Source organism: Sceloporus occidentalis, unplaced genomic scaffold (assembly GCF_023333645.1).
Source record: "Sceloporus occidentalis isolate IW3139 unplaced genomic scaffold, rSceOcc1.0.p SCAF_198, whole genome shotgun sequence".
In the NCBI taxonomy this organism is placed as follows: Eukaryota; Metazoa; Chordata; class Lepidosauria; order Squamata; family Phrynosomatidae; genus Sceloporus; species Sceloporus occidentalis.
The window spans coordinates 1,436,733-1,451,914 of NW_028317178.1; the positions used below are offsets into that span (position 1 = coordinate 1,436,733).

General features: G+C 43.7%; 1 protein-coding gene across 1 annotated transcript; it reads left to right on the forward strand.

Annotated features, from left to right (window-relative positions):
• The first annotated feature begins 1,504 nt into the window (after window positions 1-1,504).
• Window positions 1,505-13,579, forward strand: LOC149278213 (uncharacterized). Its single transcript, XM_089502240.1, has 8 exons — window positions 1,505-1,730; window positions 1,860-2,007; window positions 3,970-4,063; window positions 4,530-4,687; window positions 4,909-6,468; window positions 8,201-8,301; window positions 8,531-9,322; window positions 11,961-13,579. Exons 1-8 carry the CDS (start codon window positions 1,505-1,507, stop codon window positions 13,577-13,579), a joined length of 4,698 nt encoding a protein of 1,565 aa, XP_089358366.1.
• The last annotated feature ends 1,603 nt before the right edge of the window (window positions 13,580-15,182 follow it).

Sequence of the window (15,182 nt, forward strand, 5' to 3'; positions counted from 1 at the left end):
ACAAGAGAGGAATGCCCCTGAAGCTGACAGGTGGTTGACAAGTCCTCCATTAAATCTGAATGGCTTAATAGTTAATCCATCCTCGAATACCCAGTTTATAAAGCTTATCAGAAGGTTTCTTGCCAGAAAACCAACCATGAGTGAATTCTTCCCTCAAGTGAGTTATAGAGGTTGAATAGGGTCAGTTTCGGGTAATGTTATAGAAGAACCGTTCTTGTAAATAAACATTTGGTTTAACATTCTAATAAAAATCTAATTATTTATAAGTCTTAAGGCCTGAATGGGGGTTTTTTTGCGATGGTTGCTACCATATTTGTGTTAGGACGACCATGAGCAAAAATGGCTATATAAACGTATAAGAAGAACATAGCATATAAAATGCTAAAAAAGAACCCAAAAAAGTAAGAAAGGACGTCGCACTGGAGCAGAAATGTCTGCATCGGACATGAAGACCATGTACAAAGGTACACAAGGTCAAACGAAAGAGCTCCAAGTGGGACACAAAGTTATTTGCTGGATTGTGAAGAAAGAAGAAAGGAAAGATATGTGGTTGGATACAATTTAAGGATTTAGGGCAGAAGCCAGGGCCGGCATGGATGTGTTGGAATATAATGATGGAGACACGTCTCATGGTAGGTGTTGGTTCACAGGATCTTAAGTTGGTGTCCTCTGAATGCGGATATTAAAGCCATTAATTCCGCCATTGCTTTATCAGGTTTTCAAGCACTAGTTCTGGCGGAATGTAGTCATAAGGGAAGCATGACATCACAATACATACAGTTATGTAACCATGTACATGGGAGCTTCATCCTATTCCTGACCAGCTGTGGACAAACAGAGGTCATTTGAATCCTTGCTCTGCCAGGAGGTAAGTTTTATTGCATGACACTTTATGCATGCAGGACATTTCCACAATTAACATGTTAGGATTAACGACTTCCCAAAAAATTAGATTTTTTGGCAAGTAAACCCAATTCAATCAAAATCCATCCTTTTTTTTAAAAAAAATGTCATATCATGCATTTGTTTTTGGTCGATAACAGTTATGGTGGACCATGTTGCCCTAGCCATGCAAAGGGTTAAATACCCTATGAATTTAACATTTGGCATTGGTGGAAAAGCTCTCAAGTGGTGTCATCTGGTGGCTACTTTGGGGTACTACAGGTTCATGCTTGAATTGCAGGTGGTCCACATAAGGATGTCGTCCATAACCCCCACCGTCAAACCCATAAAAGAATCAGAACGGAAGGAACGATATCTATCAGAGATACAGAAAATCCTAGAAGCGGCCTCAGCTCCAATAAAACCCATTGACCACATCTGGACCAGCATCTTCCTTGGAAACTCATACGTAGTATAACGCTCCATCTCCTGCCTACAGCATGGCATGGACCATCTCTTGCTTCCCAACCTCAAAGAGGACAATGGCTACAAAACCCTAATGCTGCTTGTATGGACTCTTTCATGTTGAGCCTTTGTTGCATGAACATTATCCTTTGATTCTATGTGCAGAGCTGCTGCTAGGGACATATCCCTACTACGTTACCTGAAGGTCACCCATGTCCTGAACGTGGCCGAAGAGGCTGTGAATAACCAAGTAGACCCGACGGTGTACACCGGACTGCATATGAACTACAAAGGGTTCAAGGTTCTCGATGACCCATCTTTTGACATCAGCTCCTTCTTAGAACCAGGAGCCCGCTTCATCAACGAAGGTGTGTCCTCTCATGGTGAGCAGAAATATGTGATTGTTCAGCTTGGACTTTGAGGACCTTGTTTCCTCCAGCCTTGTATGTTAGGATTTATTACCAATTTTTCCCCCAAAAAAAAATTCTACTACTTTTTTTAATTTTCCACAGGTAGAGTTCTGGTTTTCTGCCCAAAGGGTGTCAACCGTGCACCTGTCTTTGTACTTGCTTACTTGATGCTGTACAACAAAATGTCCCTCAAGGAAGCTGTCTACAGCATCATCGCCCATCGGAGCATCAACCCCAACGTAGGGTTCCTGTACCACCTCTATAATCTGGACCAGCAGTTGAGTCAGCAGAGAGCAAAGAAAAATGCATAAACCGGTAGTCCGGTTAATAAACGTCTGACACTAAAAGCGGGTTCTTGATGCCCCTGGCATTCTGCTTCACACTTTTATAGATCTCAAATAATAACTTATTATAATTGAGTTTTTGGAGGTGGGTCACAAAGTGGGTAGAGCTGTCATGAACTTGAAAGCTGTTTTTCTAGAGTTTAGCGTCCTGGTCCTTGCCCCCAATTCATGTTACCCATTTGTGTTCTCCCTGCCCGGCTCTTGCCCTTGTTTCAACTCAACCTCTGTTAGGGATATTAATGAGACAAAATAGGCAAAACCAATATTTTATCACACACGCAAAATAACGACGCTACCAAATATTGTAGAACCACATCCACAATATTAATTTAAGGAGATATAAAATATCTATATGAGTCACACAGTGCATGATATAAAACACAAAATTCTTAAAACATGTCAAAAATGAATTAATTCCAAATACAGTATATTATCGATAGTTATCAATATGAATTATTATTTTATGAGTCTAACACACAATTAATTTCCAGTCCACTCAGCAACCAAAATGATAATAATCAGGGCGGTAATAAAAAGATCACTAACTCTGTATATATTAGTTCAACTAATATGACAAAATAAGAGTATTAGTGAAGTTTCTAATAGATGCAAATGATGTCAAACTTCATCTATAGGTAAAAATACCTTTTCATTATTGTCTTTATCACGGGTTATAAGCTGCAGTCTCACAAGCCATCATATACAATAATGCCAAATACTGGCTATTTCCCAGAAACAGGGAATTCTATATGAAGAAGACAAAATTCATCTCTATTCAGAATAATAAAACAGTTATTATTACCACCACTTGTTGCTGTGGTCCAACTGGTCCTTGCAGAAATTAATCCAGGTTCAGTGGCAAGAAATTAAGTGGAAAAGAATATAACTTTCTAAAAGTTATATAGGTTAGGACTCAAAGTAACTCTAAGAGTACAATATGGTGCCAGGATCTTAAGATTCCAATTATCTGGGGTACATTTGGTGAATGAGTCCGTCAGGGTCTGTCTGTTTCAGGGTGCCTTCGTTTCAGGGTGAGTCTTAGGGTGAGTCCCTTAAATTATTAAAGACCTAAGCTTTTAAAGACAGGGCTCATTATCATAGCCTCCACCTCTTGATTGGAATTCCCCAATCATAACGGTGGGTTTTACCCATTATAATTAGGATTTCTACTCATATTTACACCGTTGTAATTTCTTAATTTACCTGTGAGAGACGCTCTGGTCTAAGAAATAACTTAAGACCATTACATATGTGTTTGGAATTTATCCATGGTCACCTTATCTTTAGATGTTACCTCCTAGATAGTAAATCAGGTCTTTGTAGTCACCCATATCTCCAGACGTTGCCTCCTAGGTAGTAAATTAGGTTTTGGTGGTCTTACGACGTATCCCCCATTCCAAGTTACATTCCTAAGGATATGCAGTGTCTACTCCTTAACTTTCTCATGGAAGATAACGTTAATTGGATCATATATACTGAAACATCTATATACATGAATGCTTCTTTGTTCTCAATTATAGAGGGAACAAGGACAAAAAGAAATAATCGTTATATGATTTAGTAAAATAAAATGGCTCTGACTCCATTTTGTGTTCATGTAACATACATATATATGGAATACATGTTTTCCATCATAAAATATCTGACACCTCTGACCGTCTGGAGTATGCCGGCTGTTTTGTGACTTGGCGATTGACTTCAGCTTGTAATGACCAAGCTTCCGTCTCTACAGTCCCTCTGGCTACAAATCCCCGGCTTGTGCCGGCCATGCTATAGCCTCTTCAGTCCATCCGACTCAGTTTTCCCAAGCTTTGCTAATTTTTCAGCCCAGTCCTCACTCCTGTTTGTCTGTTCTCTGTGTTACCCAGTGTGAGCTGTCATCTCAACCTTAATGCTCACTGTGAGAATCACAAGGTCATGGTCTTCCTCTACATGGTTTCAGCTCCCACCGCTCTGGACCAGGTAGGTCCAAACACTCACCCTTCTGAAGGCCTGATCCAATCAACAGCAATCTGTAACAACAGGGTAAATTGATATTGTTAGTGAATGTATAGATCAAAGACATTTCGGTAAACTGACCACTTTGTTTCCATCAGAAATAAACAGGTGTGGAAATGCTCACCTGGTTGTACATTGGATTTTCGACTTCAACTATATCATTGTAACCCAGGGCTATGAAGACCTTCTTGTGACAATAGCAAATCAGTAATTTCTACAGCGACTTCTCGGCCAATCAGGCTGGTTTTCTATGGCTTGAAGGGAAGGGTCTGACCAGTTGGATTCAGTATCGCAGGATCGCAGAGGACCACTTAGTCCACTACCTTTGGTCTGGTGGGTCAATGCCTGACCGTGCACGGTAATTTTGCCCTCACTTGAACTTGGGGCAATGTAACAGCATTTGTGGTGACCTCCTCTTCCCCAATTGAAGAGCAAAGTGAGCGTTTTAGGTGACATCTTCTCCCCCGATTGGAGGAAGGGGGAGAGGACGTCACCGCAAACACTGCCGTTTTGGTGGAAGCTCCCACAGGGTTATGTCCGCCGAGATGTGGTATCTGCATGGATCCCAGCTCACTTCACATCACCGATGTACTCGTTTAAAAATGATTATACAACATTATCTACTTGTTTACTCCAAATTGTGCAAGTTATATGAAGCAACCCACACATAAAGCTGTAGGGTTACCAGCAAGTAGGTGGCAAAAACTGCCCACACCCTGTATGTGAAATGAGTTATAACATGTACTCTGAAGAAATTGTACTTTCGTTTCTTGCTCCTGTTTTCAGTGATGGCGTCCGCTGGTCCTGAGAAAGGAGCTGACCTGCTCCATCTGCCTGAGCGTTTACACCGATCCCGTAACCCTGACATGCGGACACAGCTTCTGCCGGGTCTGTATTGGGAACGTGCTGGACACCCAGGAAGGATCTGGAGTTTATACGTGTCCTGAGTGCAGAAAAAGGTTTAGGATGCGACCTAATCTTAAAAGAACATTGAGACTAAGAAACATAGCAGATAATTTCTTCCGAATAGAGTCCGAGCTGGAAAAGATTGGGATAGCCTGCACTTATTGTATTATCTGTCCTGTTCCTGCTTCTAAAACTTGTCTACATTGTGAAGCTTCTTTGTGTGAGAACCACATCAGGGTCCACAGTAAGTCACCAGAGCACATCTTAACTGAACCCACTGCCTCCATTGAAAAGAGAAAATGCTCCGTCCACAGAGAGATCCTGAAGTATTACTGCACTGAGGACGCTGTCTGTATCTGTGTGTCCTGCAGGCTGGATGGAGAGCACAGGGGATACCAGGTGGAGACTCTGAATGAAGCCTCTGAGAAGAAGAAGGAGAAACTGAGAAATGTTCTGCAGAAACTGACCTCAAAGCGAGAGGAGACAGAGAAACGAGTCCAGAGTCTGCAGGAGCGCAGGAGAGAACTGCAAGAAAAAGCAGCTGCAGTAACAGAGCGAGTCGCTGCCCTGATTAGAGACATCAGGGAACAGCTGGAAGCTCTAGAGAAGCGGGTTCTTGGTAAGATCTCCCGGTACGAAAAGCAGGTCTCACTCAAAGCCTCAGATCTAATCCAGCAGCTGGAAATAAAGAAGAAGGAACTGTCCAGGAAGATACAAGACATCGAGGAGCTGTGCAACACGACTGACCCAATAACTGTCTTACAGGAACGGGAATCAAACCATTATAACTTTTGTGATGCTGATGAGGGAGATAATAACGATAAGGGGAGAGATGATGAAAAGCTCCGTGCTGTAGATCTGGATGAGGATCTGATCTCAGTGATTTTACACGCAGGTTTAGCTGGTATTGTGATCGGTGCAAAGAGACGTCTCGATGCTCCTCAGGCTTCAGACATATTACTGGATGTAAACACGGCTGGTAATTGTGTAGATGTATCAGGTGACTTGAAAACTATATCCAGATCAAAAATTAACCAGGGTCGCCCAGAAACACCAGAGAGATTTCAGGATGAACCTCAGGCTGTAAGCACCAGGAGCTTCTCCTCAGGGAGACATTACTGGGAAGTGGAGGTCAGTGAATCAGGGGAATGGGGTGTCGGGATGGCCTATCCCAGTATAGACAGGAGAGGACGTCCTTCACAAATCGGATATAATAAGAAGTCCTGGGGTTTGTGGAGCTTTTTGGGTAATCAGTATTCAGCGATACATGACAGTAAAGAAATCCCTTTACCTTACTGGCCATCCTGTCTGATTTTAGGGATATTTCTGGACTATGAGGCCGGACGGCTGTCCTTTTATGAGCTGTGTGACCCGGTCAGACACTTACACACCTCCACCGCATCCTTCACTGAGCCGCTTCACGCTGTACTCTGGGTAGGGGATGAAGACTGGTCACAGATATTGTTTAATAATGCCTGGATAAGAATCAGGAGCTGGGATAACTGACAAGAAACATAATAATCACCCGTGTGCCAGTAATATTTCACTCCCTTCTCATGGGGCGCGCAGCCTCGGTCATGTTACATGGCGTTATGTGACCCCCACCGCACTCCTAGATGAAAAATTCCAGACAGGCCTGGAAAGCAACCCCCCCCCCCGCCTCCTGGATCAGCCTGCCCTGTTAATAATAATAATTAGAGCTATTACCTGGCATATAATATTTACATAAATAATATATTTCTAGCTCTAACACTATGGCCCCCAGAATGATAGGAAACATGGCAGGAGGGGGTTCATAGAGGCCTGAGCCGTAAGAATGGGTCATCTAGCTGACATGTAGATAGGGGATGGTTGGTACCTGTACACTGGTAATAACATGGGGGACATGGTCATGATTTAGTAACGTAGAAAGCACAACATCAAAAATATGGCATTTTCATACATCAGACCAGAGTCTGCTGCCCGTCTTTATGACCCAACTCATTACTAGCGTCGTAAAGTGCCCGGGCCCCCCAGCCATTGTCACGAAGGGTACAAAAAATAAAAATCAGCCATTGTCACCAAGGGGTTAACGTAGAAGAGGAAACTCATTACGAGCGTCATAAAGTAACTGGGCCACACATTCCCTCCCATGTGACACCAAATGGACGTCTCCTCGACACGGAGAAAAGGGGGATTTCTATAAAAATGGGAGATTCCCAAAGATTCTTTCACTCTGATACAGTACAGATTTTCTGTCATTAATCGTTATTTATCTTGAAACTCTTTCGTACGTCTTTAGCTATCATTTGTGGATAAAATTCAGATTAAATATAAAGGAATCGGTTCTGTGTTTGTGATGTTATTTTAAAAACCTAGCTTTTCGAGCACCGCAGGTTCAAGGGGCTACCGGAGGCTCCTCGGGTATTTTTAAAACCTGGTGGTGGCGGCGAGTAATTTTTGGGGTAAAGAGGTCTGGTTTGAGGTTAAGTTGCTCTGTGGCCAGAAGGCAGCATGATAAATGGGCCGGAGGACCCGTTTCAATTTATCCTTTTGTAGGAGACAAAGGGTTAACTTCACAACAAATGGGCCTCTTCAGCAGATCCCAGAAAGTTCCAGATCCTCTGAAAACTGCTTACGTTGTGGAGGTTACCGGCTGATGTGGTTTCACTAAAGCTTTGCCTTTAATGAGTTAATGAAAACTGCCCCTATATACGTATAACTGCCCTTATATGCCTGAAACTGCCCCTATATATGTATAACAAGCCCTATATGCCTGAAACTGCCCTTATATGTTTAAAACAGCCCACTTGCGCAAATAAGGGCCGAACCTTTTAAGATAAGGTATAAAAGGTTGGAGGAAACGTTTTTTATTACTGCCACGCCTGATTCACTTTATTACAGATCGAGCAGTCGGATTTGCAAACACTTTCACGGCCATAACCCAAAAGTTACACCCTACAGCAGGGATCTCCAAACTCGGCCCTCCAGCTGCTGCAGGACTACATCTCCCATACTCCTCAGCCAGCCCCTTAGCTGAAGGAGCATTATGGGAGATGTAGCCCTGCAGCAGCTGGAGGGCCGAGTTTGGAGATCCCTGCCCTACAGGGTTAATACGAACAGGTGAGATAAACTGTCCGCACCCTATATGTGAAATTTCCCTCTGATTCCGAGAAACTAGACAGTTTCAGTTTCGTTTCTTGCTCCTGTGTTCAGTGATGGCGTCCGCTGGTCTGAGAGAGGAGCTCACCTGCTCCATCTGCCTGAGCATTTACACCGATCCCGTAACCCTGACATGCGGACACAGCTTCTGCCGGGTCTGTATTGGGAACGCGCTGGACGCCCAGGAAGGATCTGGAGTTTATTCGTGTCCTGAGTGCAGAAAACGGTTTAGGATGCGACCTAATCTTAAAAGAACATTGAGACTAAGAAACATAGCAGATAATTTCTTCCGAACAGAGTCCGAGCTGGAAAAGATTGGGATAGCCTGCACTTATTGTATTATCTGTCCTGTTCCTGCTTCTAAAACTTGTCTACATTGTGAAGCTTCTTTGTGTGAGAACCACATCAGGGTCCACAGTAAGTCACCAGAGCACATCTTAACTGAACCCACTGCCTCCATTGAAAAGAGAAAATGCTCCGTCCACCGGGAGATCCTGAAGTATTACTGCACTGAGGATGCTGTCTGTATCTGTGTGTCCTGCAGGCTGGATGGAGAGCACAGGGGACACCTGGTGGAGACTCTGAATGGAGCCTCTGAGAAGAAGAAGGAGAAACTGAGAAAACTTCTCCAGAAACTGACCTCAAAGCGAGAGGAGACAGAGAAACGAATCCAGAGTCTGCAGGAGCGCAGGAGAGAACTGCAAGAAAAAGCGATTGGAGTAACAGAGCGAGTCGCAGCCCTGATTAGAGACATCAGGGAACAGCTGGAAGCTCTAGAGAAGCGGGTCCAGAGTGAGATCTCCCGGCAGGAAGAGCAGGTCTCACTCCCACTTTTAGACCTAATCCAGCAGCTGGAAATAAAGAAGGAGGGACTGTCCAGGAAGATACATGACATTGAGGAGCTGTGCAACACGACTGACCCAATAACTGTCTTACAGGAACGGGAATCAGACCATTATAAGTTTTGTGATGGTGAGGAGGGAGATGATAATGACAGAGACATTGATGATAAAAAGCTCCGTGTTGTGGGAGATCTGGATGAGTGTCTGATCTCAGTGATTTTACACGCAGGTTTAGCTGGTATTGTGACCGCTGCAAAGAGACGTCTCGATGCTCCTCAGGCTTCAGACATATTACTGGATGTAAACACGGCTGGTAATCGTGTAGATGTATCAGGTGACTTCAAAACTGCGTCCAGATCAAAAATTAACCAGAGTCGCCCAGAAACACCAGAGAGATTTCAGGATTGTGCTCAGGTTTTAAGCACCAGGAGTTTCTCCTCAGGGAGACATTACTGGGGAGTGGAGGTCAGTGAATCAGGGGAATGGGGCGTAGGGATGGCCTATCCCAGTATAGACAGGAGAGGATGTCAGTCACAAATCGGATATAATAAGAAGTCCTGGGGTTTGTGGAGCTTTTTGGGTAATCAGTATTCAGCGATACATGACAGTAAAGAAATCCCTTTACCTTACTGGCCATCCTGTCTGATTTTAGGGATAATTCTGGACTATGAGGCCGGGCGGCTGTCCTTTTATGAGCTGTGTGACCCGGTCAGACACTTACACACCTTCACTGCCACCTTCACTGAGCCGCTTCACGCTGTACTCTGGGTAGGGGATGAAGACTGGTCACAGATATTGTTTAATAATGCCTGGATAAGAATCAGGAGCTGGGATAACTGACAAGAAACATAATAATCGCCCGTGTGCCAGTAATATTTCACTCCCTTCTCATGGGGCGCGCAGCCTCGGTCATGTTACATGGCGTTATGTGACCCCCACCGCACTCCTAGATGAAGAATTCCAGACAGACCTGGAAAGCAATCCCCCCCCCCCCGCCTCCTGGATCAGCCTGCCCCTGTTAATAATAATAATTAGAGCTATTACCTGGCATATAATATTTACATAAATAATATATTTCTAACTCTAACACTATGGCCCCCACAATGATAGGAAACATGGCAGGAGGGGGCTCATAGAGGCCTGAGCCGTAAGAATGGGTCATCTAGCCGACATGTAGATAGGGGATGGTTGGTGCCTGTACACTGGTAATAACATGGGGGACATGGTCATGATTTATTAACGTAGAAAGCACCACAACATCAAAAATATGGCATTTTCATATATCAGACCAGAGTCTGCTGCCCGTCTTTATGACCCAACTCATTACGAGCGTCATAAAGTGCCCGGGCCCCCCAGCCATTGTCACGAAGGGTACAAAAAATAAAAATCAGCCATTGTCACCAAGGGGTTAACGTAGAAGAGGAAACTCATTACGAGCGTCATAAAGTGCCCGGGCCCCACATTCCCTCCCACGTGACACCAAATGGACGTCTCCTCCACATGGAGAAAAGGGGGATTTCTATAAAAATGGGAGATTCCCAAAGATTCTGTCACTCTGATACAGTACAGATTTTCTGTAATTAATTGTTATTTATCTTGAAACTCTTTCGTACGTCTTTAGCTATCATTTGTGGATAAAATTCAGATTAAATATAAAGGAACCGGTTCTGTGTTTGTGATGTTATTTTAAAAACCTAGATTTCCCAGCACCGCAGGTTCTAGGGGCTACCGGAGGCTCCACGGGTATTTTTAAAACCTTAAACATAACGTGGTGGTGGCGGCGGTGGCAGCGAGTCATTTTTGGGGTAAAGAGGTCTGGGTTAAGGTTTAGTTGCTCTGTGGCCGGAAGGCAGCGCGATGAATGGGCCGGAGGACCTGTTTCGATTTATCCTTTTGTAGGAGACAAAGGGTTAACTTCACAACAAACGGGCCTCTTCAGCAGATCCCAGAAAGTTCCAGATCCTCTGAAAGCTGCTTACGTTGTGGAGGTTACCGGCCGATATGTTTTCACTAAAGCTCTGCCTTTGTCCCTAAAGAGATAAGGAGTTAATGAAACTGCCCTATATACGTATAACTGCCCCTATATACATGAAACTGCCCTATATATGTATAACTGCCCCTATATACATGAAACTGCCCTATATATGTATAACTGCCCTTGTATACATGAAACTGCGCTATATACGTATAACTGCCCTTATATACATGAAACTGCCCCTATATACGTATATCTGCCCTTATATACATGAAACTGCCCTATATACGTATAACTGCCCCTACATACATGAATCTGCCCACTTGCGCTAAAAAGGGACGCTTTTAAGATAAGGTATAAAAGGTTGGAGGAAATGTTTTTTATTACCGCCACGTCTGTTTCACTTTATTAGGGAACGAGCAGTCGGATTTGCAAACACTTTCACGGCCATAAACCCAAAAGTTACTCTCTATAGGGTTAATACGAACAGGTGAGATAAACTGTCTGCACCCTATATGTGGACTTTGTTCTAACATTTCCCTTACAAAAAAATTACTGCATTTTTTCTGAAGTAATACTGCAGTTTTTTGGACATGAAAAACTGCAATACTGCACTTTTACTGCAGTATTACTGCGCATTTACTGCAGTTTTACTGCATTTGTACTTCACTGTACTGCAGTTTTACTGCACATTTACTTCACTTTTTTTTTTATATCGCAAACCTACAGTTGTACTTCAATGTACTGCAGCTTTATTGCATTTGTACTTCCGTACAAAAATAACTGCAGTACAACTGCAGTACAGTGAAGTACAAATGCAGTAAAACTGCAGTAAATGTGCAGTAATACTGCAGTAAAAGTGCAGTATTGCAGTATTTTCATGTCCAAAAAACTGCAGTATTACTTCAGAAAAAATGCAGAATTTTTTCGTAAGGATTTCTCTCTGCTTCCTAAGAAACGAGACAGTTTCAGTTTCGTTTCTTGCTCCTGTGTTCAGTGATGGCGTCCGCTGGTCTGAGAGAGGAGCTGACCTGCTCCATCTGCCTGAGCGTTTACACCGATCCCGTAACCCTGACATGCGGACACAGCTTCTGCCGGGTCTGTATCGGGAACGCGCTGGACACCCAGGAAGGATCTGGAGTTTATTCGTGTCCTGAGTGCAGAGCAGAGTTTCAGGAACGTCCTCCGATGGTGAAGAACAGGAAGCTCTGTAACATAATAGAGACTTTCCTATCTACTCACCCAGCGCAGGAGGACGTTGGGGTCTCCTGTACTTACTGTGACTCTCCTGTACCTGCTGCCAAAACCTGTCTGCTGTGTGAAGCTTCTCTGTGCGAGAAACACTTACAGAAACACAGCAAGTCCCCGGAACATGTCCTAACGGAACCCACCGCTTCACTGGAGAGCAGAAAATGCTCCGTCCACCGGGAGATCCTTAAATATTACTGCACCGAGGACGCTGTCTGTATCTGTGTGTCCTGCAACTTGGTCGGAGAGCACGGGGGACACCAGGTGGAGACTCTGAATGGAGCCTCTGAGAAGAAGAAGGAGAAACTGAGAAATGTTCTGCAGAAACTGACCTCAAAGCGAGAGGACACAGAGAAACGAGTCCAGAGTCTGCAGGAGCGCAGGAGAGAAGTGCGAGAAAAAGCAGCTGGAGAAACGGAGCGAGTCGCTGCCCTGATTAGAGACATCAGGGAACAGCTGGAAGCTCTAGAGAAGAGAGTCCTGAGTGAGATCTCCCGGCAGGAAGTGCAGGCCTTACTCCGCGTCTCAGATCTAATCCAGCAGCTGGAAATAAAGAAGGAGGGACTGTCCAGGAAGATACAAGACATCGAGGAGCTGTGCAACATGACTGACCCAATAACTGTCTTACAGGAACAATCAGACAAAAGTGACTTTTGTGATCCTGAGGAGGGAGATATTGTGAGTGATGAGGATGAAGAGGATGCTGAGGACAGAGACATTGATGATAGAAAGCTCCATACTGCGGGAGATCAGGATGAGGATCTGATCTCAGTGATTTTACACACAGGTTTAGCTGGTATTGTGACCGCTGCAAAGAGACGTCTCGATGCTCCTCAGGCTTCAGACATATTACTGGATGTAAACACGGCTGGTAATCGTGTAGTTGTATCAGGTGACTTGAAAACTGTATCCTGGTCAGAAATAAACCAGATTTACCCAGAAACACCAGAGAGATTTCAGGATTGTGCTCAGGTTTTAAGCACCAGGGGTTTCTCCTCAGGGAGACATTACTGGGAAGTGGAGGTCAGTGAATCAGGGGTATGGGTTGTCGGGTTGGCCTATCCCAGTATAGACAGGAGAGGATGTCAGTCACAATTTGGATATAATAAGAAGTCCTGGGGTTTGTGGAGGTGGTTGGATGATCAGTATTCAGTGATACATGACAGTGAAGATATCCAGTTACCTCACCTCCCGTCCTGTCAGAGGTTGGGGATATTCCTGGACTATGAGGCCGGGCGGCTGTCCTTTTATGAGCTGTGTGACCCGGTCAGACACTTACACACCTTCACTGCCACCTTCACTGAGCCGCTTCACGCTGCGATTAGGGTAGGGAATAAATCCTGGGTGAGGATCCAGAGCTGGGATTAATGATCTCTGTGTTACTGATCTGCCTGGCAACCAGTGACACCTCAGAGAAGGTAAAGCTGATTGGTTACAGAGCTATTTCACTCCCCATCTCCAAATCTATCTCTGCCAAATTATAATTAACTAAATAGACATTTTTAACATTAACTCTGGGGATTTATTTCATTCTAAGAAGTTACACAGAAAGAAGCAGAAAGGATTTTATTTGGTAGAAAGTAAAATATAAACGTTAGTTATAAGCGGCCCCTTTTACATTTAGTTTCCATAATATATAATTCAATGGGGCCAATAAAATGAATTGGATGATGAAATGGATTTCTTGCGATATCGACTGTTAAAAACTTTTTTTTATTGCATTTGGCCCAAATTTCTTAGTAAGCGTCATCTTTACAGTTCTATACGTTATATAAACCCATAGAACTGTGTTTAAAGAGTCGGGAGTCCGTTTTTTGTAGGATTCCAAAGTATTTCACTGCATGCCGATAGAATAGAGCAACACATTTTTATATTCAGCTTTTATAATCAGTTATTCAAATACGTGAATTATTAGATTATTTTAATCGGAGCGTTTATGGGTTTTTTTCTAGATGAGTTTAAGGAGGAAGGAATCCGTTATATCAGGGACCTTACCAGTTTAGGAATATAAAGGCGATCTACATCTAAGAGCATTTTCCATTCATAAGATATGCTTACGCTTTATTTGTAGTAATAGCGTTAGGTAAGGAAATGGTTAACGGGCTAAGGTTTTTTTAATAGATTTAAATAGTAAATAGATACAGGAGGTGGGATCTCTACCCAAAAAGTCCGTTGTGTGCGTTACTGTGACGTCTGTATCAAATGTGTAAATTATTGGCTGATAAAAAGCCTTTGAAACTTGTGTTGGGGGTCCATTCCAGAGACCACCTGTCTGCGTACAGCTGTGATTGGTCCTTGTTAAAAGATATTATCTAATAAACACCGATATTGCTGTAAAGAGTACCTGAGACTGGCGAATGATTCTTGGATTCCCCATAACAGAGTCTGAATGGGACTTCTTAGTTATCGCCATAACTGGGAGCTCTCCGGGTTCGACCCGAGAAACTCTGGGAGAAACGCAACACCCAACACCCCCTACTCTCCCCCCATTTCCCCGTTCAGTGACGTCAGCAGAACCGCCCACTGACGTCAGCGGCCAGACCTGTCCGCATCCTGCAAGGGTAGCCTCTGGTAGCCGGAGCCCCCAAGTTCGAGAAACAGATAAGAACTCAGATCAACCTGCAAATAGACAGAAATATGGATATTTTAAATTCAAAATGTCAGGGGCAACACCTTTAATGCCATCACGGCCTTATGTAAAAACGTAACTGCAGGGATAAAGGGTGGTGGATTTACGTCAGACTGGTCCTCTGTCTCTAATAGGACAAGACATGGTTGCCCCCTCTCATCCTTGCTGTGTTAATCAACTGTTGAGGCTTTAGCGATAACAATAAGGGGGAATGATAGAATTAAAGGGTTCCCAACATCAATTAGTGTTAGAGACAGACAGATATAGTATTTTTGTCCAATTACAGGATGAATATCGACAAATCGGTGGCTCTTGCGGTTAATGTCACTAAAGAAGACCTAG

Bases quoted from the DNA above. Each gene is read 5' to 3' on its own strand.
- LOC149278213 (XM_089502240.1), top strand. From the start codon at position 1,505: ATGTGCAGAGCTGCTGCTAGGGACATATCCCTACTACGTTACCTGAAG. The intron at 1,731-1,859 runs GTGAGCAGAAAT...AATTTTCCACAG, and splicing joins CGAAGGTGTGTCCTCTCATG to GTAGAGTTCTGGTTTTCTGC. The intron at 4,064-4,529 runs GTAGGTCCAAAC...CCCCAATTGAAG, and splicing joins CTCCCACCGCTCTGGACCAG to AGCAAAGTGAGCGTTTTAGG.